This window comes from Piliocolobus tephrosceles, chromosome 4 (genome assembly GCF_002776525.5).
Source record: "Piliocolobus tephrosceles isolate RC106 chromosome 4, ASM277652v3, whole genome shotgun sequence".
Taxonomy (NCBI): Eukaryota; Metazoa; Chordata; class Mammalia; order Primates; family Cercopithecidae; genus Piliocolobus; species Piliocolobus tephrosceles.
In genome coordinates, this window is record NC_045437.1 from 14,265,079 (window position 1) to 14,291,428 (window position 26,350).

A 26,350-nucleotide genomic window follows, 5' to 3' on the forward strand; every position below is an offset into this window, starting at 1 on the left:
TCCTAATTCCTGGTCACTTCCCTGCCATGTTGCCTGTTCTTACAATAAATGGCTGAGAATCTCAGGGATCAGGTTCACAGCCCCACTTCAGCCACTCCTGGGTCACTGCAGAACTTGTCATTATCGACACGTTGGGCACCACCAACAGGCCAAGGCAAAGACACTGTCCTCTGTCTGCTAACCCCGCTGGTCCCCCATCCATGGATCCCGCCAGCCCTTCACTGTGGCCACCTTCTCGATGTCCTCCCTCCCCTCTCTCCTCAGCTTACATGACATGCTCAGTAATGACCATTTCCCTACCCTGCTTTCCTTCCATCATATTTGCCAGGCAAAGCCCCACCTGTGCTGAGGTTCAGATCTCTACCATCTCAGCCCACACCACTCAGCTGCCATGGCTGGGGAAACCCAATAGCAGGGGACAGCCAGTGTCAGATGCGTGTCACGCACCATGAGCAGGCCCTCTGAGTGGTCTGGCCGTCACCCTGCTGCCCCGGCCTGTTCACTCTGCCATTCTCCTGACCAACTGCTTCCCCACCCATGTGTCCTCGTTCTTCCGCCCTCCAACACCTCCCTTTTCTCAGACGACGATCTGGCTTCCTACTTCACTGAGAAAAACAAAAGCGATCAGAAAGGCCCTTGCGCAAGCTCTTGGACTGCATCTCTGCTCCGCCCGTGACCGGAGAGGCCGCCTGAGTCCTGGCTTGGGCTGCCTGGTCCTCGTGTGCACAGACACATTCGTATCACTGTCCCCTCTCCCATCGGCAGCATCGCCTGTCTGTGGGTCATTCCCCAAAGCAAGCCATAGGCTGAACTTGGCCCCGTCTTCGCTGGCTTTCTGAAATCCATGTCCACACCTCTCTCTCCTTTGGAGCAAAACTCTTCAAAGGGACTGTCTCTACTTGCTGCCTTCAGCTTTTCCCCTTTTCTCTTACCCCACTCCCATTAGGCTTCCAGCCACCCTAAGCCACGAGACTGGGCAAGGTCACCAAGGATCCCCCACTGATGAGTGCCACCATCCAACTCTGGTCAGTGGCTGCTCAGGTTCTCCTGCACCCAGGAGGATGCACCTGGGAGGAGGCTCCCGGGGTGGCTGTCTCACCTGCTTCCGGTAGACATAGCACGCGGCGATGGCGACCATGGTGGATTCTCCCACAAAGCCCGCCAGGAGGGAGCCCACACCCAGGGTTGCACCGTGCACCCTGCAGATGAGAACACAAAGGCGATTTGTCTGTTAAGGCCAAGTCAAGGCACAACCGTCCATGCCAAAACCCAGGAAAGTAAGTGTATCCTTGAGACGGCTGAGACCAGTGGTGTTCTCCATCTGTTGGCTTCGTAAGGGCCACAGCTAATAACCTAATGTGTGAGGGGAACTGGGAACTCGGGGTTGGGCCGCCTCCCTCCCGCAGCACATGGATCCTACAGCACACGGACCCGACAGCCCTTCCTACCCTCCCAGGACACTGGGAGCTCTCTGAGCGCGGGGACCATATCCTTCTTCTCTTCTGGTTTTCACGTCCAGCATACGCTCGAGCCCGTGCAGGGCCAGCCACACCCCAACAGGCGCTCAGTGGCTATTACTCGTGTCTGGGCCTGACCCCAAAAGCCCTTTTCTTGAATGGATCCCAAGAGCCTCCACCTGGTGCCTGGGCAGACACACAAAACATCATTCTGAATTTCCGATTCTAGACAGGCCTGGGGCTTTCCCGTGGAAATGTAGATCTTAAACCTCTGGGCACAGTATTGAAGGGGCAGAAGGACCCACAGCCCCAAACTCCCTGACGACATACCCCAGGTAGGGCAGGACCACGAGGCTGGCGATGAGGACAATGATCCGCAGCACAGAGCTCGGGGCCAGGACGAAGGTTTTCTTCAGCGTCATCAGCCACCCAGTGAGATGCGCCCTCACTGTGACTGTGGGGAGGAGCAAAGGACTCGTCAGGCGTGCCCGCGTCCCCTCCCCATCCTGCTGCCTCTGGACCAGGGCAGCACGTCCGAGAGCCAGAGGCTGCCTGGGACCCTGGTCTTGCTGCTGAGCCTCTGGCCACCCCGTCTTCCTGCCAGGGCTCCCCATCCCTGCTCCTGAGCCTAGGCCGGCCTCGGCTCCCCGCCTCCTCACAGCCCTTTGGGTCTAAACGGCTGGGGACCGGCCGGCTCCTTGCTCCACTGGGACAGCATCTTCCAGGCAGCCTAGCTGCTCCTGTCCAGTCCTGTCCCTACACTTGCCCAGCCTCGCCCTCGATCATCCACCTTTAGAAGAGAACACTCAGAGAAAAGTGGCAATACGACGGCACTCTGGTGTGGTGCTGGGTGAGCAGAAAAGCTGGCACCAGAAGTCATCTTCCCTGCCTGCGGTCAGAGGTATGGAGACCAGAGCAGTGGGGTAGGAGGAGGAAGCTGCACGTCCCCACTTCCCTTTGTTCCTTCCCTGAGCTGGTCCTGACCACTTCCACCGAGGTCACTTCCCTTTCTCCCTCTCCTGATGCTGTGGCCCTCGTTGCTGCGCTGCCATTGCACCACAGGCTGTGTGGCCTCCCCGTGCCTGCCTCCTCACTGGATCTGAGCTGCAGGAGGGCCGTGGGTGGACAGCGGGGAACTGTGGAGAGCACGGGGCTCGCCCTTGTCAGTAGGAAGGCCCTGAGCATCTAGATTCCACCTGAAACTGGAAAGGCTTGAGGAAGCACAGGGCAGGGCCTGCTCCTTGAAGAGAGGGGCCCGTCACCTCCCTGTGGACAGCACCAGGCAAAAGCTCTTGGAGGAGGAAGTGCTCATTCCTGGGATACAAATTCCTTTCCAGGGTATGCTGGTTTGGAAGGCAGCCTCTGCCGTCCGCTTGGTCTAACAGCATGTCCCGCCTTCCTCTGGGTGGAAGCCTCGTATTAATACTAACAAGGCTCATTTTCTTCTCTTAGGCAGACAGACCCACTGAGGTTTTTGACCAAAGGAGAGAGTCGGTCCCAGGCATATGCTAAACTGGTTAGCCCAAATCCAACAGATTGCCAAGAGCGGCAGGGCCTGGCAGCTGTCTGGAAGCCCTTCATCTTACAGATAAGAAAGTGGAGTCAAATGGAGATTAAAGGTGAATCGCACAGCCAGCTATAGCCTGCTCCCAGCTGGGGCGCTCCAGGCCCCTCCTCTGGTCACTACCATAGGAAATTAGCTGCATGTGTCTCAATCTGCGAGTGCAGCTCCTTCCGGATGGTGACACCTTCCAGAGCTTGGTTCACCCTCTATCTACCCAACAAGTCCAGATGCCATCCCGGTGCTGTGATCTTCCAGCCACTTCTCCGTTTCTGCCACAGCCCAGAAAGTGATGCTGCAAGGCCTTAGAACAAGGGCTGCTCCATCAGCTCTGGCCTACCTGGGCTCCATGGCTCCTTTCTTTTTCTCTTTTTTTTCTTGTTTTTTTGAGACAGAATTTCACTCCTATTGCATAGGCTGGAGTGCAGTGGCATAATCTCGGCTCACTGCAACCTCCACCTCCTGGGTTCAAGCGATTCTCCTGCCTCAGCCTCCTCAGTAGCTGGGATTACAGGCATGTGCCACCATGCCCAGCTAATTTTTTGTATTTAGTGGAGATGGGGTTTCACCATGTTGGTCAGGCTGGTCTCTAACTCCTGACCTCAGATGATCCACCTGCCTCGGATTCCCAAAGTGCTGGAATTACAGGTGTGAGCCACTGTGCCCGGCCCATGGCTCCTTTCTTAACATGTGGCTTTGTAGATTCTGGCTTCCCAGTTTAATGATATAAGTGGATCTTTTGGGGAAACTGATATTTGACTAGGTGACACACCTGGTACAGAATTTAAAAGGTACAAAAGGGAATAGGGTACAAAGGTCTTCCTCCCAGTGGTGACTTCCCAGGCCCTTGTCCTGCTTCCCACAGGCAACCACTGTTAGCAGCTTGGTGAGTTACTTACAGAAAAAGAATGTAGCTATGCAAGCACTTAGCACATCCATATGACAATACAGACATACATGTGCTACATATCTGCTATGGAAATGGCTGCATACTAATCAACCATTCTGCAACCTGCTCTTCTCATTTAATCTAGAACGACCTCATTCTTGTCTGGTACACCTCACACCACTATATTGGCTTGGTGTAATAACTTTCCAACTGGCTTTTGTCTCAGCCATGAGCAGTTTCCTTTCTGAACATCCATCATCTGGCCTCAGGTTGCCCTGGAATCTTCCTTTCTCCAGCAGTCCTTCTCTGTCTTTGTATATCCCCAGGCTTTAGCAATAAGCTCACTCTATTTTTCTTTTTTTCATTTCACTTTTTAAATTAACATATTGTAAAACTGGCTTTTTGGTGCACGGTTCTGAGAATTTTAATACATGAACACATTTGTGTAACCACCACCACAACCAAGACAGAGGGCAGTTTTATTTTCTCCAAAACTCCACGTGCTACCCTTTCGGGTCTACTTTCTTTTTACTGTTTTTGCAATCACTGCACTTTTAAAAACAAGTTATACGGCCAGGTGCAGTGGCTCACGCCTATAATCCCAGCACTTTGGGACGCCAAAGAGGAGCACTTGAGGCCAGGAGTTCGAGACCAGCCTGCACAACATGGTGAAACCCCCATCTCTACTAAAAATACAAATATTAGCTGGGTGTGGTGGTGGGCGCCTGTAGTCGCAGCTAATTGGGAGGCTGAACAGAGGAGAAGTGCTTGAACCCGGGAGGCAGAGGTCGCAGTGAGCTGAGATTGTGCTACTGCATTCCAGTCTGCATTCCAGACAGAGACTCTGTCTCAACAACAACAACAACAACAAAATATATATATAAACATATAATCACATATATAAATAAAAAATATATAAAAACAAGTTATACCTATTGATTCATTTCTTGAACTTTCACCATACTGGCTAATGTTTGTGCATCTTTCTAAGCCACAATGAAATTTTACATTTGTGTTGGTGACATGATTGCAAACATTTCCAAAGAAAGATTTAATTAGGCATGAGGATAAACAGGAATGTTTCTTTCATTCTGTTTTTCTTTACCTGGAACTGGGAAGAAGGAGAAGATCCGCAAAGGAACAACACAGAGTTCTGCAAAGGCAAAGTCCACTCCAATGATGTCTATCAAGATTTTCTCGGACACGTTGGGTGTCCAAAACATCACGAAACAGAGCTGGGGGAGAAAGACATCGAACAGGTTGTGAGAAAAAGGTGGAAGCGAGTGAAATGAGCAGGTCAGGTGTGGCACAATCCTTGGAGAGTTACGAAAGGGGGACAACTGGCCCGACTGGGTGGCAGGCATGCTGGTCCCAGATCTGCCACCTGCCTGCGTGGCTGTCTCCTGACCACAGAGGCCCTGGTCCATTAGCCATGGCTGTACCCAGGGGACTCCCATGGCAGAGCAGATGTGGCTTCTCCAAGAGTGGGTCATTTATTTCTGAATGGGTGAGCAGGCCCGTTCAGAACCAATGTGCTTTGGGGCAAGGCTTAAGGAGACTGCCAAACAGCTCGGCCAGTTCTGCATGGACATGTTTTATTCATATAATTTTTACAGCTTTAATGAAAAAAAAAAAGACCTGAAAGTTCTTGGATGTGTACAGAACCACACAGAATCAGCACACATAATGAAAAGCGAAATGCTAGTGTTTAGAGTAAGGATCAACCTATGAACCTTTTAAAGTCTAGTTACAAGAATAAGAGATGAGACAGCAACAGAATTGGAACTCTGGAAAGCAGATGGGAGGTGGTAAACTGATGTAATAGATGCAGGAAAAGGGAATCCTGAACCCAATGGGGAAAGTGGAGCTTTCTCCCCACCTCCCTTCCCCGCAGATCAGAAAGTGAGGCACAGGTCCTTCCGGAGACGGGGCGAAGGCGGGGTCCAGAGCAGGATGGCTGGAAGTCAAGTTAGTAAGCAATCCATCCACAGCTCCCCTTGCATAGCTGGCGACTACATCTCCCCGAATTTGACAGGAAACAGGAGTTTAGTCTCCGGATGTGGTAAAACAGAGGGGTACCTGGCGTGGCCCAGAGCAGAGTTACTACAGGTTGAGTAACCCTTATCTGAAATGCTTGGAACCAAAAGTGTTCTGGATTCTGAAGTTTTCAGATTTTAGAATGTTTGCATTATACTTACAGGTTACGCATCCCTAATCCCCAAATACAAAGTCCAGAATGCTCCAATAAACATTTACATTGAGAGTCATGTCAGCGCTCAAAAGTTTCAGATTTTGGATTTTCCATTTTTGGATTAGGCATACTTAATATGTACATGTAAAACGGGGATATAGAGAAGGATGACATTTGCATGTTCGGGCTTCCTTCCTCTTCTGTGCTCCCAGAACATGGGAAACTAGTTGAGGCCTTCCCAGGTAGGAGACCGGAAATGGTCTCTGAGGAATCTGACCAGCCCAAGAGAAAAGACGTCAAGTTCCTGAAAATTAGAGTCTCCCAATGAAGCAGCCACACTTGAGCAGCCATCAGTGAGGCCCCTGCAGGTGAGAAACCTCATCCTGGTGTTCACAGCTTCCAATCAACTCCTAGTCTCTGGATAAGGTAAAATGGATGGGGTGGGGGGTACCTGGCATGGTTGAAGGAGGAGTTACTACAGCTAGTAACCAGAGCCCCACTTATCAAAATGAGCAGGCAACGAGGGAGAAGTACGCTTTGACAAAGGCCTCTAATGTGAGATCAAAATTATGGAAAAAACTGCAACTTAAGAGGAAACAAAGACAATACAGAAAGAGAGAGAGGGAAAAAAAAAAAAAAAAACTTTTCTGCACTGACATCCCCAGAGAGATGGGAGAAGACACTGCACCCATGAAACAAGAACAGAAGGAGAATGTTATTAAAAAGACATTCACGCCGGACGCTGTGGCTCATGGCTGTAATCCCGGCAGTTTGGGAGGCCGAGGCGGGTGGATTACCTGATGTCAGGAGTTCAGGACCAGCCTGGCCAACATGGAGAAACCCCATTTCTACTAAAAATACAAAATTAACTGGGCATGGTGGTGCATGTCTGTAATCCCAGCTACTTGGGAGGCTGAGGCAGGAGAATCGCTTGAACCCGGGAAGCGGAGGTTGCGGTGAGCTGAGATAGCACCACTGCACTCCAGCCTGGGCAACAAAAGTGAAACTCCATCCCCCACCCCCCGCAAAAAAAAAGACATTCACAGAACAAAAAAGATAAAAGCAGAAAGGAAAATTCACGAGTTAACAGTGAGATAAGTTTAGGGAAGCCTACCACAGAGACAGAGCAGAAGGACGAAGGCGTGCAAATGAAGCACAGGAGAAGAGTTAAAGAAACAAAAGTCCAACACCCAAATAACAGGATTTCCAGAAAGAGGCGACAGCGAACGTCTGAGACAGAAAGATACCAGTTTCAGAACTGAAAGGGCCCATCGTGGGAAGTGGTGCAGTGCATGGGAAAAGCCCCACCAGGGCATGTCACCGAACACTACTGGGGACACAGCTTCCTATGGGCTTCCGGCCTCAGGCTTCTCAGCACTGAAAGCTAGAAGACAAGGAGCAGTAAGTTTCGAAGGAAGATGATTTCTACCCTAGAACTTTAGACCAAACTATCACTCAAGTGTGTTTAAAGAAAAATATTTTCGATATTCAAGGCCTCAAAAGTTTTACCTCCCAGCACACTTTTTCAAGAAGCTATTGGTGAGGGATGCTCTGCCAAGGCAAGCGAGTCATGGAGTGGAAAAGAGCAAGGCGTGGGTGAAGCACAAGACAAAAGCCAGGGAAGTCTCCGGGGCGGAGGTGAAGGCTGCAGTAGGCCCACAGGTCAGTTGATCTTCCCTGGAGCAGGAAGAAAAAGGCTACGAGAGATGCTAACTACCCAGTGTGCTTGAATACTTGAAAAGAGATTTACACCATGAAGGGAAAATGTGGGAATAACTTAGTGAGAAGTACCCAGAAGGCTAAGAAAAATGATAATTGAGACTATTATTAAGTCCAGGAAAAACCAATGCTGTTTGAGAAAGGAAGGGAATCAGGGCTCAGTGTCAGAGTTTATCATAGTCACAATCCATCAAGAGCTGGGGGTGCCTCTGGGAACAGGAAAGGGACAGGGTGGAAGTGAGCAGCGCTGAAGAGGTGGGCTGGGGACATGCTACAGCGAGTTACAATCCTTACAGAGCTGACTTGGAAAACTTGGTGCTAATTTTCAAAACCTGAATTTTAAAATCCAACATCACCACTTTGGAAGATTCTGTTAAAAACTTGCCAGTTTCATCAAATATTTATCTCCTTTACTTAAAATGCAAGTGATTCTTCTCTAAAATAAAACTGAATACATTCTAAAATGAATTACAACAGTGTAAGAAGAGAACACTGAAATTTCAGAATATAACATTCTTTTATGCTCTGAGTACATTAAGTTTCATGGAATTAGCCACACTTTATTTACTATGTCATGGTGAAATATTAAAAAAATACACTGGAGATCTATTATAAATATATTTCACTTTATAAGTGCAATAGAGCCATTCCCCTATGTATTTTCTGCATCTGGCAAAGTATATTCCACTGGTTTTCAAAAATGGCAGAGGTACTCTCTCATTGAATCCTACTGCTTGATGACAGTACTCACACCCCATCTTTGACATGAAGGAAAAAATACTTCCTTAGACCTAGCAACTTGGAGCTCAGGGACTTTATTGCCTGAATGCCCTGGATAAGTGGCCCTGTCATCTTTTCCTGTACGGCTGAGACATCACACACAGTCATAGCGCTGGTATGGTGGCAACTTCACATTACAATTCGAAACAACACTGAGCATGGAGTTGGAACACTATTTCCCCGTCCATGTCCTACCCCCACAAATACACGGATCATCCCCGCTTCTAGCTTTGCTTTATATTGGGCCCCCAATATATCACATAGCAGTAAAACTGTAAAGAATGGAGCTAAGGGTTGACTGCCTTACAGGCTGGGCTGGCTTTGTGCCTTAGAAGCTACAGAAAGTGAGCCTTTCTGTGTGTATCTAAGGGTTAGAGAGCCCTAGGCCACATACTGCTAAAAACCTGAAGCTTCCAGGGGAACCATGAGCATGCTTTATTTATTTGGCAGCCAGCAATGATGTGAATGTGAGATAATGCCTCACACAAATGTTGCAATTCTCTAGGCTTTGCAAAATCCTTGTAAAGTGGCTCCTCAGTTACAAGAACCAAGGAAAAAGGAGGGTGTAATTGCACGTCAGAGAGAAAGACGGCAGAAATGGGCCACTGTGGCCCTGCTCTGGGATCCCCAGTCAGGTCGTGCTCACCCAGAGGCGTTTTCCTGTCTTGTAGAAGATCAGTTAACCTTTGCAGCAGGGGGGTCTAGTATGAGGACACAACGATAGTGAGTGTGCCCACATCACCTGACACATTGACATCAGTATCAGCCAAGCTGTGTAGGTGACCACAGTTCTGGTACCTTGAACACAACCATGGAGTTAGGTAAGGTTTGATGGATTTCCAGTAGGAGCTTCCTGAGATGGTGGCTCAATATTCCATTTCTAAAATTCCACAGTATGATCCAACTTGGCACCACTCAGTCACTCTGTTCTTTATCTGGCTCTGTCTCTGCTGAGCACACCCTACACGCCCCTTATCAAGGCCATGTGCCAACAGAGGTGCGTCTTCAGTTTCAACCACACACACCTACAGCCCAGACTGGGTCTTCACGGGGTATCGGAACTGGAAGCGGTTAGTCTGATCCGGGGATTGAACAGTCACAGATAACTAAAGGAAAAGAACGCCACATTTATCAATGTCTCCTTTTTCTTCCTCCCTGAAGTCTCTGAAGCTCTTGCTATGCTTCCAGTAGGAAAATGCCACTTCACTTTTCAGCAAGCTTTTCAATGAGTGGTTATTTCTTGCATATACAACTTAGGTATACATATAACTTAGAAAGGAATACATTTAACTTAGAAGTGGATATGGTGGGCCAGGTGTATTGGCTTACACCTGTAATCCCAGCACTTTGGGAGGCCAAGGTGGGCGGATCACAAGGTCAGGAGATCGAGACCATCCTGGCAAACGCAGTGAAACCCCATCTCTAGGAAAAATACAAAACATTAGCCGAGCGTGGTGACAGATGCCTGTAGTCCCAGCTACTCGGGAGGCTGAGGCAGGAGAATGGCGTGAACCTGGGAGGCGGAGCTTGCAGTGAGCCAAGATCGTGCCACCGCACTCCAGCCCGGGCGACAGAGCGACCCCCCGTCTCAAAAAAAAAAAAAAAAAAACAGTGGGTATGGTGTTTATTAAAAGCTGCAATACCTATCTGCAGGTAAGCTTTCCCGAAGCAAAGTACTGAGCCCTAGCATAATAATCAGATTACATTTAACCAGTCCATTTGAAAAAACAGGAAACTTTAGAAGTTCCCTTGACAAAGAGTATTTCAGGAACAATGTCGTTTTAATGAGTTCACCCGGAGCAGTCTTGACGTAGAACACGCCTCCCAGTTGACGATGACGTGCTGTGTTCCTCAAATATTTGCAGAGCCTAATGACATGGACTTTTCCAAACCAGAACACAACCCTAATAATCTCCCATCAATGAACAAGAGTCGTTCCTCTGAGCAGCTGCAGAGGTGGGTTTTCTGCTGTCAAGTTTCCTGTCAATATTCTCTCATCAGGACGCAGCCTTCAAAATAGAACAGTCCACCCAGTGCCCAGATCTCGGTTTTTCTATTTATTCTTCAATAAAAGGAACCAGGACGCCTTGGAGAAATGACTCATTCTAGGACCAAGGCAGAGAAAAGGCAAGATGATTCGCTCGGAGCATCTGTGGCGTGAGAAGGAAGGACGTGCCCCAAAATAAAAGAGGAACACGGCAAAGAGACACAGAAGCCAGGCAGAAGGAGCTTCCGAATGGCCAAAGCAAAAACACTTTGGGCAACAAAGTACCGTAGTATTGAATTATATCCCCAAACAGCAAATAAATATCCATGAGTCCACAGGGATAGAAATTTAAAAATGGCAGAGAAGGGACAAATGTCCTGCACAGAACCCTAAATAATTCATTAGCTGCTCCCCTCTACGGTGGGTGGGAGCAGACCTTCCCGCTCCTTCGGAGGAACCTCCTTCTGAAGAGCGCAGTGGGGAGACAGGAAATGCGTCCTGGCAGCAGAGGAACGCGGCAGACATGAACTCAGCCATGCAATCAAGGTCAACATCCACAGTGGTAAGTCGGGTTGACAGTCTGTGCCCTCGATAAGATGTGAGGACAGTGGCACTTTGTCTCTGTGGTCTTCCTCCCCCTTCCCTAAGCCCAGTCTTAACCACGAGACAAACCCCAGACAAACGCACATTGAGGGGCCCGCTACCAAATACCCGACCAGAACTCCTCAAAACTGTTGAGGCCTTAAAAACAAGGGAAGTCTAAGAAACTGTCAGAGACCAGAGGAGGCTACGGAGGCATGATGACTAGACATAATGTGGTGTCTTCGATGAGATCCTGGAACAGAAAGAGCTCATGAGAAAACAAACCAGTGAAATCCTAATGAATCATGGAGTTTGGTTCACAGTCGCGCACCAGGGCTGGCTCCTTGGCTGTGACATGCGTGCTGCAGTGAAGCAATGTGAGTGAGGGTGAGGGGTCTACGGCAACTCTGCGCCATCTCCACGATGTTTCTGTAAATCAGAAGTTATTCTTAAAACAAACAAACAAACAAGGTTAATTAAAAAAAGAAGGGCTGGGCATGGTGGCTGATGCCTATAATCTCAGCACTTTGGGACGTCAAGGTGGGAGGACTGCTTGAGGCCAGGAGTTCGAGACCAGTCAGGGCAACACAAGACCCCATCTCTACAAAAAAAATTTAGCCCTGTGTGGTGGTGCATGCCTTCAATCCCAGATGCTTGGGAGGCTAAGGCAGGAGGGTTGCTTGAGCCCACGAAGTTGCAGGCTGCAGTGAGCCAAGGTCGCGCCACTGTACTCCAGCCTGAGTGACAAGATTCTGTCTCCAAAAATTAAAGGAGAAAAAAGGAAGAAGGAAGAAGGAGGAGGAGGAGGAGGAAAAAAATGGAATGACATGGAATTCCATCAGGACACACTCAGATTCCCAATTGAGAAGGAAAAACAATGCCACTTTACCAGGGTGCAATGTGTGAAAGCAGCCAATGACTCCCATTTCTGGGGACCGGCGCTTAAGGGGTGCACACCTGTAGCAACTGCCAGAAGGAATGGGCTCTTGGGATTGACTGACCTGTCCTTAGAAGGGTGAAAAGCCACGTTTCTGAGACAGCGTGTGAGGGGACGATGGAGAGAGGGACGCTTCCACGTCCGCGTCTTGCTCAGTGAGAGAAAGTAGGGAACCTCATAGGAGGGTTAATGATTATTGCCATCACAGGCAGTGGGGACACGGGGAGGACTTTTTACTTAAGGTCAGGCTAGAAAAATTCTAGTTGGCTAACGTAGGGGTAGCAAACCACAACTTACATTTACAATAGATGAAAGTAAATGACATCTATTACTGAGAGAAACAGAGCTTGGTTTTCTAAGCTAAGGAGCTTGGAAGAGCGTATTACAAAGTGTTTATGTAGAATTTGATACCTTCCATCTGGCTTGTTGATAGTCATAATAATTATTATAAATCTATCTTGAATATTTAAGGAGTTGATGCAATCATCAACTGTTACAGCATATTCATGGTAAAAAAAAATCAACATTTTTCAGATAGAGTTTTATAATCAGCTTTTTGAAGAATATGAAAACTAAATCATCCCTGCTATCATCTGGGTTTAATGAAATTGCCAAATGCACACACTGCAGGAAAGCAAACTGTCTTTCAGGTATCTAAGATGACTTACTAATTTCTAGTAATGCCGTGTTGGGGGAAAGAAATGACATACCTCAAACAGCAGGGGGCGCCGTGCACCAAGCCCGCAGAGGGTTGTCCAACTCCTATTCCTTTTCTCTGCAGCTTTAATCCTTTCCTGGTTTTTCTCACAGGATCTGAAGACTATTGAGAAAGTTCCACACTCCAGCTTCTGTTTAGCCTTTCCTTCTCCTTGACTATTAATAGTCAACTTGGAATTTGTTTGGGGCTGGGGGAAGGGGACATGGGGAGTGACTGTTCAATGGGTGTAGAGTTTCAGTTTTGCAACCCAGTTATGGACAGATGGTGATGACAAGCAGCAATGTGAATGGACTTCACTGGCCCTTTAAAAATGGTGAGGTTGGTACATTGTATGTGTATTTTTCTACAATTAAAAAAAATTAAAAACATTTGGAACCTGCTAATAACAGCACACTCCGTTCATTTGCTCGTTGTTTAAATGACACGTGTGGCAACTGCCCTGGTGTCTTCTTATGAGGGCTTAGGTAGAGTTTTAGGGACTAGCCTTTATTGTCTTCATCTCACCTAAATTCCCCCAAAATAAACCAATCAACCCCTCAAATCTGCTATACGTGCTGACACAAAGAGCAAATGCTGGATTCCTGAAGCTTCCAGACAGAAGTGCGGAGGGAAGGCAGAGGGAAGGAACTCATTCTCACCAGTCACTCACTATGTGCCAACAGCGCTCCATATGTGATTCCATTTCATCTTCGTCCACTCCCCAGATAGATGCCTTATTGGTTGAGGAGGACACAGGGCCTACAGGGACTGCGTGACTTGCCCCAGGTCACCGTCTGGTAAAGAGGCAGGGGCAAGAGTTCAATCCAGGCCTTGGGGCCGCAGAAGCCCTGCTTTCTCCCTGTTTCCGAGATGCCCTAGGCTGCTGAACCGCTCAGGCCCAAGGGTACTGTGAGGGGCATCAAATGGGAAAGTGTTGAATTCCATTAATTCACCTTTGGTTCTTTTTTCATCCCCCATGCACAAGAGAGGCATTTTCTTCCAGTGGAGCCGGGAACAATGGGGCGGCAGTCTCCACCTCATGTTGTGGGGGTTGGGTGGCCCAGCATTAACAAAGCCTCAAACAGGCCGTCTTTGTTCCAGACAAAGGGTCAGCATGGTACCACCGCTGGATATGGCCTGTAGGATCCGCCCAAGAGGGCTGAGTGACAGCTATGGCTTGAGGGAAGGTTGCCACAGGAAGGTGAGACAGGGTCATTCTCATGAACGGAATTTCTAACTTGGAACACAGGGCCAGCCGGACAAAGTCCTGTTGGACGGCAAGTTTTACTACAAGCTCAGACCCTGTTGCCTTCTAGCACATGACAGAAGGACTCAGAACTAACGCACTTTACTGAGATGCAGCGGCAAATGATGGTGTGCACCCAAAAAGATGGAATCCTTGGGGTGCTAGCCCAAGCAGTGGCAAGACGGGAGCAGGACAAACAAGCTCACCAGGGCACAGAAGGCCTCTCCATTACACATGGACAGTAGGTAAAAATGGGAGTGCAGGAGCCCATCCTGACCTGCAAGGTGCAAAACTGGCCCCGAAAGGATGAAAAAAAAGTCTTTTTTTTTTTTTGAGGTAGTCTCGCTCTGTCAGCCAGGCTGGAGTGCAGTGGCACGATCTTGGCTCACTGCAACCTCTGCCTTCCGGGCTCAAGCAATTCTCCTACCTCAGCCTCCCGAGTAGCTGGGATTACAGGTGCACACCACCATGCCCAGGGAATTTTGTATTTTTAGTAGAGACGGGGTTTCTCCATGTTGGTCAGGCTGGTCTCGAACTCCCGACCTCAGGTGATTCACCCGCCTCGGCCTCCCCAACTGCTGGGATGACAGGCGTGTGCCACTGCGCCTGACCAATAAAAAAGGTATTCTAATTGAGGAAATTGAGGATGCGAGAGGCAGTGCCAGACCCAAACCTCTGACTTCTAGGAGGCGTTTCCTTTGCCTGTGCCTCCACCTCTATCTCCCAGCTGCACCTTCCAAGAAGAGTTGTCCAGAGCCTGGGTTCCACTGGGATGGGGGCACTGTAAATACTGAACCCGTCTGTGACTTGCCACCTTGCAGTGGTGGGGAGAAAAGGGGCGGAGCCAGAATTCTGGTTTCTAGCTTTGGGAATGGCGCTTCCCAGCAAGCACAGAGAGGTGTTGGCTCAGTGTGTCCAAGAGGACGACCCGGACAGAGTGGATTCTTCAGGCTGCTTCCTTTTCTGATGCCGCCGCTCTTTGTTTTCTTTCCCTCCCGAGTTGCTTCCTCTGCAGCCTGAAGTTCTGAAGCTTTAGGACGAAGATGTTTTAAACACTAAACACCTTTATCCTCAGTTCCACGGGGGCGCCTGCTCTGGGATGGCACCTACTTCCCTCCAACAGGCGGTGGAGCCCGACAGAAGCAGCCCGCTGTGCTGTGATCCGTGCTGGGATTCTACAGAGACAGCAGCAAGGAGGGGACCTGACCAGGCCACTAAGCCCCTCTCCTCTCTGGCAGCCTCCAACCCAATCCCTTCTCCCTGACAAAGTTTCTCCCCGGAAGCTGGAGCAGGGGGCCTCACAGCCTTGCCGGCGGGGACAATCCTGGGCCGCTGACAAAGAGAGTGGCCCTGGCTTCTTCGCATTCACAGGAATCAGGGAATTTTTTTTTTTTAAGAAATTAAGGAAAACAGATTTCAAAACTTATGGAAAAGAGACAAATATGATCGAATAGCACCAAAGATTCTAAAAGAGGTTGAAAAACTCTCAGAAGACACATTCTCTCCCAACAACCAGAAAACAGGCCCCGAGGAGGAAAACAGAAGGCATCTGAAGGCCTCATGGTCCCCAGGTGTGGAAGGGGGTACTGGGGACAGCAAAACATGCATCCATGCCTGCAGCTACCCTCTCACAGGTCTTCCTCACCCAGGTCCTGGGACGCCTCATGCAGAGTCTACCTTCAAGGGCTTGCAGCCTTGAGGATGGCGCCGACGTGTATGTAGATGTGCCCAGTGGACTTGCCAGCAAGAAGCGGGTGCCAGGAGTGCAGGAGAAGGGGCGCCTGTCTGTGCCAGGGAGAGGTTGATAAGGAAGCACCTGCCTGCCAAGAAGTCCGACGGGGCACTCAATGCCAAGGCAGCAGCCACCGAGGCAAAGCACAGAGCAAGGGGACACCGCTGCATGGGAAGCTGGAGAGGCGGCCCGACACGGGCGAGAAAAGCGGGCAGCCTGGTGCACACAGGTGTCGTGTCTATGGCAGGGTCTATGGTGGTACCACAGGATGTATCCATAAGAACATAAGAACCCCCATAAGAACAAGGTCGGGAGGTGAAAGCCCGAGTGCTCGGAGTGGGTAAAAGTGCTCAGATCAAGAAAAACAGCTGTAAAAAAATGTGCCACGAGAAAGAAGGGAAAAGGGAAAGAGCTGCCGGGGCCGGGCGTACCTTCCAAAGCCCCGCTCTCTGTCTGCCTTCTCCAACAAGGATGGTCGCCTCTAAACTAGCCAGGGAGTGCAAAGCCAGCCAAGTGCGATCTGAAGGCCGACAGTGACAGGAGGGAGCAAAGCATTCTGTTGATAACGGTAAAAGCGTGCAGGGTTCCTAGCATGAACTCATCTGTGGTGGAAAGAAAGCTTAGAGAATCAGGGAGAGGCCGGGAGCCTCGAGGCTGGAAATCCTAAGGATGGATTCTAGAAGGGCCCAGTCCTGGACTGGAGCTTATGGGTCTCGTGTTTATCCTGAGAACAGTGCCAGGCGGCTAATGTAACAAGCGGGTACAGCCTTAGGCTGCGTTAGCGAAGGTGATGGGCTGACGTGTCCTGCTCCACTGCCTAGGCGTTCGATGACTTCAGCGATGCATACGGCCACACCTGTGTGGGACAGGGCACGGTGGGGAGAGACGAGACGCACGGGAGCCCAGGGAGCTGTGTGAGTGTCATGCGCACAGGGGTCGTGAGGGTCCCTAGGAAGCATCACGTGTGCCCCACAGGACCCAGGGTTCTGCGGACACACAGGTGTTCTTTCTCATCTGAGGACTTCCAAATGTGAACACGCTTCCTAGGCCCAGGTGCAACTTAAAATTGGTCCTTACTGGCATTTTCTACTATGTGGTTGTGTCTGTGGTTCTATCAGATGTCTAGTCAGAGGACTCAACCTATTCACTCCCCTTTTTGTGCTCACTACAGCTTGATGGAGAACTGGCATCTCTGTGTTAGCAAGAAGATGGGGCTCGGGTAGCACCATCTGTGCCTGGGGTTGGGAGGCTGTAAACAGCAGGGGGTGATGGCTCAACCAAGGAGCTTCCGCAGGGAGAAAAGTGGTGCATACAGGGGTCATGACTGTGGCAGGGTCTGTCTATTAAAAGTGTGTGTAAATCTAACAATCAAGAGACTGGCTTTTAAAAAAACAATCCCTCCCAACAAAACCCACAAAAATGTGAAGAATATAAACTTTATATTTATCTATAAGATAGAGATATAATTCATAAAATTATTCCTTGGCATAAAATATACCCCTAGTCACTTAGGTACACGTGCAGCCCTCTTTCCCTGTGTTAGGGACCACCGAGTGTCCCGGTGGTGGAGCTGGTGGCTGAGGACAGCTGGCATTCTTTGCTTATAGCACATGCCAGGTATCTCACTAAGCTTTTACTCCTTTTAAAATCTTAAAAGGCGAGCAATTCTTATTATCTCTGTGTGGCATCTGGGGAAACTGAAACTTGCAGTTTTGAGCGACTTTCCTGAAGCCACTCGGCTAGTGAGTGGTGGAGCTTGGATTTGAACCCAAGCCCTGTGGCTCCAGGGCTCACGCCTATAAGCACCAAGCCATGTGGCCGATTCCAGCTTGATCTAAATCCCTCTGCCTGCATCCCTCTTCCCTCTTTAAGCCAACAGACACAGACAGGGCAGTCAGCTGTCATGAGAGCCACAGGCGTGACAGGCAGCCCCCCATCGGAACTCATCTCCAGTTTCAAAGGTGGGAACTTGAAAGAGATCAGTGGTGTCAGCTCCAGTGCGTGCACCCTGGCCCTCTGGAAACTTCTTTTTTGGTAATCATCGGTTCATTCTTCAAGCCACATCAGTTAAGAGCCATCTCCAGGGAGGACTGCAGGCCACTGAAAACTGTCTGGTGCCTGATTCGTAGTGAGCAGGTTTCAAGGCACTGTTGTTTGCCATATGTGCTGTTTCTCGGCAGCGCTTTGTGGTTCTTTTAGCCTTGCACTGGGCTCAGAAGATACAAAAAGACCCTAGAATAATTTCATGGCACCATTCAAACCCGTTTACCTTACTGTGCCCGAGCAAGTGGGGCATCTGACCCAGAGATGGGGATACAGCAGCGAGCCTTTAAGAGAAAATGAAGACCCTTTTGAGAAAAGACCACAGACTAGCTAAAAGCACCTAACGCGTGCTGCCCAGAGGTGCAGGAGACACCCAGGCCTGGGAGAGGGAAGCCGGGGAAGGCTCTCCTGTGATCAGAGGGTTTTTTTGATTGTTTTCTTTTGTTCCTGTGTCAAATGATAGGTTACTTCATTAAACTTACACAACAGCCACTTAGCATGCCAATCAGCTGTTTTAGGTCCTCATTGTGCTCATTTCACACACTGCTTCATGTAATTACCTCTATTTGGTAATTTTTGAGGTATTTTGAGATCATTTACATGGGCTTTGCTGGGCTCCCTGCCTGCTGCACCCAAGGGAATGGCAGGCCATCGGGTGTTTCAGGCCGTGGAGAAGGTGCTCGTGTGCGGAGCTCGGGGTGCCTCAGAGCCTCCGAGCTGGTGCTGGGCTTGGAAAGCCAAGAGGCCAGGGGCACCACATCCTTGCTTTCTCCACGTTGATGGTGCATGCATGTCGGGAGGGTCTGGACTAAGCACCCGGTCAAACTGATGTCTGGTTTCTGTATACTATCTTTAAGCTGAGACTAAGAAAACCAACTTTTAAAAAACCTGTAGGGAATCATAAGGTATTAATCATGGAAATCGATCAATGAAGCCCTACTGAGTGACGTCACCATTAGTGTGGGATGGCAGTTTGTGACTGACCCCTCCCTATTGCTAGATGAGTTCTAAACTGCTCTTCAAAGAATCAGTATGTCAGTATGTTCAATTCTTTGCCTTCTAAACTTCAATTCCTTGTAAAGCAACCTTTTCTGATTACCTGCTCCACCCTGACTCATTCCGATTTCCTGCTCTGCCATAACCATTTTTTCCAGCAAACCACTCGCCCGCGTCACTCTCTTTAAATTAGCCAATCGGAATTAGTTCAGCCCCTGCGGTCTAACCCTAGCCAATAGGGGAACGACAGAGCAGCAGGGGCCAGGTGCGTCAGGGATAAGAACCCCTTCCCCTCCCTTGTCCAAGTGTGCGCTCACCATTGCTCCACCTTTAGGCGCACCCTTCTATAGAAGTACATTGCCTTGCTGAGAATTAAAAAGAAAATTTTATATTCGAGTGCTATTTCTTCTGCCGCACTGAAACTTTATTTATAACACTGTGATAGCTCTGCTTCCACAGCAGTGAAAACCGAAAGAGCGGGGCTGGGCACCTGCCTCTTTGAGGTGGGACTCGGGTCAGGCGGCACTCCGCAGGTGCAGGGATCCGTGGGGCCCAGGCTTTACTTCCTTAAGGGATTGGAGGGGCTGGTGAGCAGTGAGCGTCTGCAGGCCCAGGGTGTAAACAAGGTGTCTTCCCTGTTGCTTTCAAACTCACGCAGGTGGTGGGCCCCACGTGGGCTCTTGGCAGAACACGGGTGTGTATTGATACGTTAAAATGAAAAATGAGTAATTTTTATAATTTTGTGCCAAATTAGATTACCCTTTATAAGGTTCAAGTGGTAAATAGTAGAAGAGATCAAGATTTTGAGGCAATCTGGTGGGGGGGATAAATACAGATGAATAAAATTCTAGCAACTTATTTTGTTTCCTGAAAATTGGAAAAATATTTCAGTTTTTGAACGTTTGTAGTGGCACAGGTTAGTCCTGGGCTCTGCAAAGACCTTGTTGAGGGGCACTGCATTATTCGATGAATAAAAAGCAGAATAAAAATAAGAAGCAAAGTAACTTAAATCTAGTCCTGGTACTTCTATCAGATGCTACAATGTCAATACCCCTGTCCCCAAAGAAACCTTTGGCAAAAATACCATTAAGCACGTCAGTGCTGGCACAGGTGACCTGTATCAAAATAGCGCATGTTACCTATAAATATGTACACCTACTAGGCACCCACAAAAAAAATTAAACTAAAAAAATGCAGACACAGGGCCACACTGCATAAAGTATTATATTTCTAAGCAAATTCTCCACTCACATGGAGAATCTGGAAATAAAATAATAGAGATGTCTCAAGAAACTAAAAGGAGATAGACTCTAACAAAAAACAAAAACAAGTGAGTTGAACAGTTAGAAGTCTGGTTCATCAATCCATGTGGCCTTAAGTGACAAGAAGATTCCTTCCTTTCAGAAATCACAGTTGTTAGCTTGCCAGGCACCCAAAACAAAATAACACAAACTGGGTGACTCTGAGCAACAGAAAATTACTGTCCCACAGTTCTGGAGACCGAAATCAAGGTGTGAGCAGAGCCACGGGTCCTCTGAAGGTGCTAGGGAAGGGTCTGCTCCAGGTCTTTCCTGGAGCTACTTCTGGTAGCTCTTGGGCTGAGGCAGCAAAACACCAACCCACACATGGCGCCTCCCCTGTGTGCATGTCTGTATCCAAATTTCTTCCTCTAAAAAGGCACCAGTCATATGGGATTATGGGCCCACCCTACTCACCTACCATAACCTCATCTTAACCCTATTTCCAAGTAAGGTCACATTCTGAGGTACTGGGGGTTAGGACTTTAACATAAGAATGTTTGGCGAATCCTATTCAACCCATAACAATAAAGATAGAAGGTTCCGGGTTGAATGCAGGTTCACGGTCTCCCTTTAACCGCCCACTGACTGCAAAAAGCAAGGTCAGAAACATCCAGAGTAAAAACCTATTTGAACTTTTTTTTTTTTTTTTAAAGAATCAGATCCTTAAATACAAACAGCCACTGACCTCAGATACCCTTGCACTCTATTGCGTGAGGCCACGTGGTTTGACTGGCACACTGTGGCAGCGTGGCCAGGCTTCCTTCTCTCTCTGCCTCAAGTGACAGCAACACCTCCACATCAAGCAGCCTCCATGTGTTGAAGCCAGTGAAGTCAGTTATTCGGGGGCCAGTGGATGCAGTCTGGGGGTCCTGGCATAGTCCCATGACCTCAGCGTAATCGGAATGTGGGTGTGCGGGGCCAGCCCGGGACAGAGTCCCATCCACACCTGCCATCTTGAAACTGGTCAGCTCACCAAAAATCAACCGTTGGATAACCAATTTGACCAACCAACAATTTGTCAAATTTTCTGAGTTTTAAGATCTTGTCTCTTTTAAACTCTTCTAAAGTATATAGCCATTTTTTACTGGAAGGATTGGCAGGGCCCCAAGGGCTGGGAGGGCCCCAGGGTCTCTGGGACCTCCACATTCTCCCTGTCTGTGCCCCCACCTCTGCCATTCCGCTCCAGTTTTCTCTGACTCGTCACCTCCCCTCTTTTTCTGATCAGTCTCTCTTCCTTCTCCTTCTGACCTTCATGCTACTCCACCTCTCTGCCCTTCAGTCACTCTCCTTTCCCTGATACTCGTTCTCCCCCTTCTCCGACTTTCTCTGAATGTGGCATCCCAGGGGTGCTGGGTATGGTTGTGTAGGTTGTGCACTGCACAAAAGTGCCCAGTTGGCTCTACTTGCCAAGATCCGTCTGGAGAGATGCCCATTTCTATTGTGTGCTAATGCTTTGGGGAGACCTTAGCAGAGGCCAAGTCTGTGCTTTGCATGGATCCTTCTCTATGTCTCCTCAAGCAGAGAGGGCCCCCCTTTTGGCACTAGCTCCCCAGAGTAGAGCAGAGCAGGGAGCTTGAGAAGAGAAACACCAAATGTTCTGAAAATGTGATTGTGAAATCAAAATGGAAACTAGTCAACTAAAAGCATCCAAAGGTGTTAAAAACTTCTGTTTATTAAAATATGATGGCTATGGACTTCAGAAATGGTTTTTGAAAGTCATGTTTTGGGTAAATTGGCACATTTGGTGAACTGAGCAGCCTGATGGGCTGGCTTTCACCACTGGGCCTGGCATCCAGGAATAGGGAGGTGCGTTACTCTTTGGGACAATTCTTCACCCCCAAAAGGACTGTTGGAACATATAGCCCATGACGGTGAGTGGTTTCTGTCTCATCCCCACATCTAGAGTCCGGGAGGGCACCATGACAGGTCCCAAGGGTTTGGAGGAGGCTGGGTTTCTGTAAGGTCAGCACTGCCGGCTGCCTTCCCCACCTTCTTAGAGGAAGGACTGCGGTGCCTGCTCCTTTCTGTGAGCTCACTGCCGGCTCAGCCTGTGGCTCCAGGAGTGTCTACCTAGAGAAGCACAGCCTTTTAGGGCACTCTCACTGTCACTGTGTTTTACAGCCGGTCACATGAGCGACAGCGGCCACAGCTGTTCGGGAAGGCTCAGGGCAAGGCGGCCACCGGCTCTGATTCCAGCACCGGCGGAGGCACCTTGCATGGCGAGGCTGTGGCGCAGTCTCCTCTGCCTGGCTGCAACCCCACTCGCTTCCCGTGAAAGCAGACCCTCTGGAGCTGTTCTTCCAAATGGCTTTCTGCCGCATTTAAACTGCGCTTCCCTTCACCCCAAACAGCTGCTTGTCAGTCCGCAGGCGCCTTGCTAACCTGGGTTTGCACTGTGTCTGCACCTTCCTTGCTATCAAGGGGATTCTGTTTCATCTGACAGTTCTACTGTTTTGAAGTTAATCTTTTGGATCAACTAAAGGTACCCCCTTTTCTCATCCTCATGCCCATCAGACGGTTTAGAGAGACCAATCCATCAACCTCCGGCTGAGCACGCCTAACCGCAGCTCTGAAAGACTGAAAGCAAGATGCTAATGGAAAACACGAACACTTCCATTTTCCTACGCCACACCCCTCTGACTTCAGCCCTTCTTCCACGCTGGGCAGAAGACATCTGCTGCTTTTCTGAAAACTCAGTGATCAACAACACTGCTGGATAAGAGTACAAGGGCAGAACCAACTTCTGGAGTAGGACAGATACTCTACATTTAAATAGAAAACGTGTAATAGGGAATAAACCAACACATCATTGTAGCATGCTGAAATGAGCCTCTTACTAACGGTCAGCAGTGACACCGCGGTGTTTTTCACAGGCAAAGGCAGGTGTTGAACTCCAAATGTCAGGGCCTGGAGAGGGGGCCGTTCTGAGGGAAGGATGCATTTTGATTCTGGACCGTATACGTTTTCTTTTGAATCACTGAGTCATTGGGTGTCTACAGGATCCTGGGGGTCAGCTCTTCTCAAAGACTCAGGGACAAAAGTTGATTTTCCCAAAGCAGCCGAGTGCGGGAAAGCGTGCTAACGTGGGGCAATGTGTGGAGGGCTGTGGCATCATCATGCAGCTCCTACTGTATACACAGAATCATCTGCTGAAATAAACACTAAGTGTGCTGCTTTCAAGTGTTTCAATGACCTCTGCTTCATTATTTCCTGACACTAAGAAGTTTCAAAATTCAAAAAACAAAAACAGGCCAGGTGCAGTGGCTCATGCCCTGGATCCCAGCATTTTAGGAGGCCAGGAATTCGACATCAGCCCGAGCAACATAGTGAGACCCCTTCTATACAAAAAGTTAAAAAAAAATAAACTCCAAAACCAAGAAAAAAGAAAGTAGGCTAGAAAATCAAGGGCCTTTTAAAAGCTTTTAAGATAGTACAAACGGAGCATAAATGAGAAGACAGCCGTTCACAAGGGTGAATGCTGTCGGTGCCTTACCGACTGTTGTCTCGTAACTAAGGATTGGTTGGTTCCTGTGTTTGTTAACCTGTTACTGTGACCTTTGACCTGTGACCTTTCTCAGTGTCAAGCAGGATGCTAAGCCCTGGGGATAAAAGACGACATTGTAGACCCTGCCTCATGAAGTCTGGAGCCCAAGAGCAGCAAAAGATGTACAAGAATGAATACAGTAAGAGATAAAATAAGGTGTGTACTCATTACAGGGACAGTTTAATGTTTAATTTAGAAAGAAAAATCTCCGGCTGGGTGTGGTGGCTCATGTCTGTAATCCCAGCACTTTGGGAGGCTAAGGCGGGCAGATCACTTGAGGTCAGGAGTTCGAGACCAGCCTGGCCGATATAGTGAAACCCCATCTCTACTAAAAACACAAAAATCAGCCGGGTGTGGTGGGGGTGCCTGCAATCCCAGCTACTCGGGAGGCTGAGGCAGAAGAATCACTTGAACCTGGGAAGCAGAGGTTGCAGTGAGCCAAGATCACGCCACTGCACTCCAGTCTGGGCGACAGAGTGAGACTTTATCGCAAAAAAGAAAAAAAAGAAAGAAAAATCTCCCTCTATTTTTTTTTCTATGTGCCTTTCAGTGAAAATTCCTTTAGCCAAGATGTTGGATCAATTGTAAGGATGGTGTATGTGAGACTCTTCCTAAACCACAAACTCAAATACTATGGTTTTTAATGGGCAAGAAATCACCGCTTCAGGCATGGTGGCGAGTGCCCCAATCTGGAGGCCTAAGGGCCAATATTTGTTACTACTCTCTGGGAACAGTGAAGTTCAGAGGACAGGGTCCTGGAGAGCACGCCCTAAGGCTGGGCTGTAGCCGGTTCTATTACTGGATACTTGGACGAGTCACTTGTCCGGTGTGAATCATTTCCTCTTCTGAAAAATTATGGGTTTTGACTATTCATCTCCAAGTTCCTTTCCGACAAAGGGTTCTGAATCTCTATTTCTAGAAGGTGAAATTTTACCCTGAGAAACTTCAAGTCACAGATGGTTTTCAGATAGAGGATTAGAATAATAAAGCAAGCCTCTACCTGGGAAATGTAAACACTTTCCCAGATTATAAGTCATCGTCATTTCAAAATAAACTTGCTGCAGAAACACTTTTTTAGAAGAGTACAAATTACTGCCTGTGAACTGCAAGAGAGGAGAATGTTCTCAAGCTCAACCCAGTAAAGCTCTCCATCAGATTCAACTCTAGCTGCGGGCAGATGTTACACAGTGTGCAAGAAGAGAGAGGAGGCGAGTTTCTGGACTGCAGAGCCAGCGGCAGCCAGGAGTTGTCAGCTTTATAAGCAGGTGAGGTCCAAGTCATAGGGCTTCACAGCAGTCAGTCCAACCTTGGACTTCTAGCCATTAACACAGTCTCCAAATGCTGAGGCCTGTTCCTGGAATAGAAACCTGCTCTGTTCTGCCTAAAATGCTCTTTTAAATGGTTTCAGAGTTGCTCAGTGTTTTGCTAATGTTTTAGGGAAGTGTGGAAAAGCTTGCACACCACAGAGAGAAATCATGCTAATGGGAGCAGGGCTGCCTGGGGAACCGGCCCCGCTCACACAGGCATTGCTATCAGAAATCCTTCTGCAGTGAGGCAGTGCTGGGATCGGTTCCCAACGCCCCCACGTTCCACGGGGACAGGCTGGCAAAAGGGGCTGTGTCGGTGGTGACAAGGGCAGCTGAGGACACGAGGTCATGACTCGGCAGTGTCAGAGGTCTTCTGTGATGGGCACTGCCCTTGTGACAATCTAATTAGGTGTTGGATCAACGGATCAAATATTACGCTGCAGGCTTTCAAAATGTCCATTAAAGGTTTAAAATGGATGCAGGCCTTGATTTTAATGGCCCACTAACAGAGCTCATCCAGCTCCATGGTTCTTGTGATGATGGTAAGAGGGACCCAGCTCCTGTGTTCCCGTTACAGGCATAATCCAACATCTTCATGGCCTTCGGTCCTCTTTATTAGTTATTGACAGTGACAACTGCACACATCTTGACATTTCTGCAAATGCTTCCATTTTATATGTGAATGTATGCTTCTACAGGATTTCATAGGACATGTGTTGTCACAACAATAAACATGCAAAGCAGAACCAAGTTCAAAGGCCTCTATTTCTTTTTATCCTCTTCTCATCTCCATCTTTATAACCCAAAGGGCACAGTCTCCAATGGAAGGCTGTTTACAGACGGTAGGTTTTTTGCCACTGTTGATAAACGCTCTAAATAACCTTAAATTATATACCACGTCCTTTGGACTATAAAGCATGCATCTAATTTCTCCATGTTTTTTGAACATTATCAATGTTCAAACACACCTGAATTACTCGCAGGGGCTTGATAATGAAGGATGTGTGTTGTTTATTTAAGGTTGTGCATAGAAATACTGACAGGCTTTGCTGCTGACACACTGTCACACATGCTTGCTCACAGCTGTATCCTCAGCACATAGATGGGCCTGGGATCCCACAGGGGCTCAATGCCTTTGGGCATGCGATGGCCAAGTAAGTAGGCTATGTCAGCACAAACATAACCGGAAAGGAATTTGTACCGGGGAAAACTGAAATAATGCTGATTAGATTTGGAAAAGAGACAGGGATGGTTGTCAAGTTGACTCTTGATGTTTAAAAAGTGGGCTGGAAATTTTTCAGCAAGACAAGTGTATTATTCCAGTTAAAGGCGACCCTTCCTTTCTGCAGCATTTGAGAAGTCCCAAGAAATGCCTGAAGTA

The 26,350-nt window shown here is 48.5% G+C and overlaps 2 protein-coding genes across 2 annotated transcripts in view; one reads left to right on the plus strand and one right to left on the minus strand.

Annotated features, from left to right (window-relative positions):
- The window catches only part of OTULIN (OTU deubiquitinase with linear linkage specificity), a 59,432-nt gene extending 52,685 nt beyond the window's left edge, over positions 1 to 6,747 (plus strand). The window contains exon 8 of the mRNA XM_023218270.3: positions 947 to 6,747. The gene's annotated coding sequence lies outside the window, so the exon portion shown is untranslated. The remainder of the gene's footprint in view (positions 1 to 946) is intronic.
- ANKH (ANKH inorganic pyrophosphate transport regulator) overlaps positions 1 to 26,350 on the minus strand; it is a 160,750-nt gene that overhangs the window by 6,973 nt on the left and 127,427 nt on the right. The window contains exons 9-11 of the mRNA XM_023218266.2: positions 5,013 to 5,142; positions 1,788 to 1,911; positions 1,100 to 1,199 (exon numbers count right to left, since the gene is read on the minus strand). Coding sequence (XP_023074034.1) covers positions 1,100 to 1,199; positions 1,788 to 1,911; positions 5,013 to 5,142 — 354 coding nt within the window. The remainder of the gene's footprint in view (positions 1 to 1,099; positions 1,200 to 1,787; positions 1,912 to 5,012; positions 5,143 to 26,350) is intronic.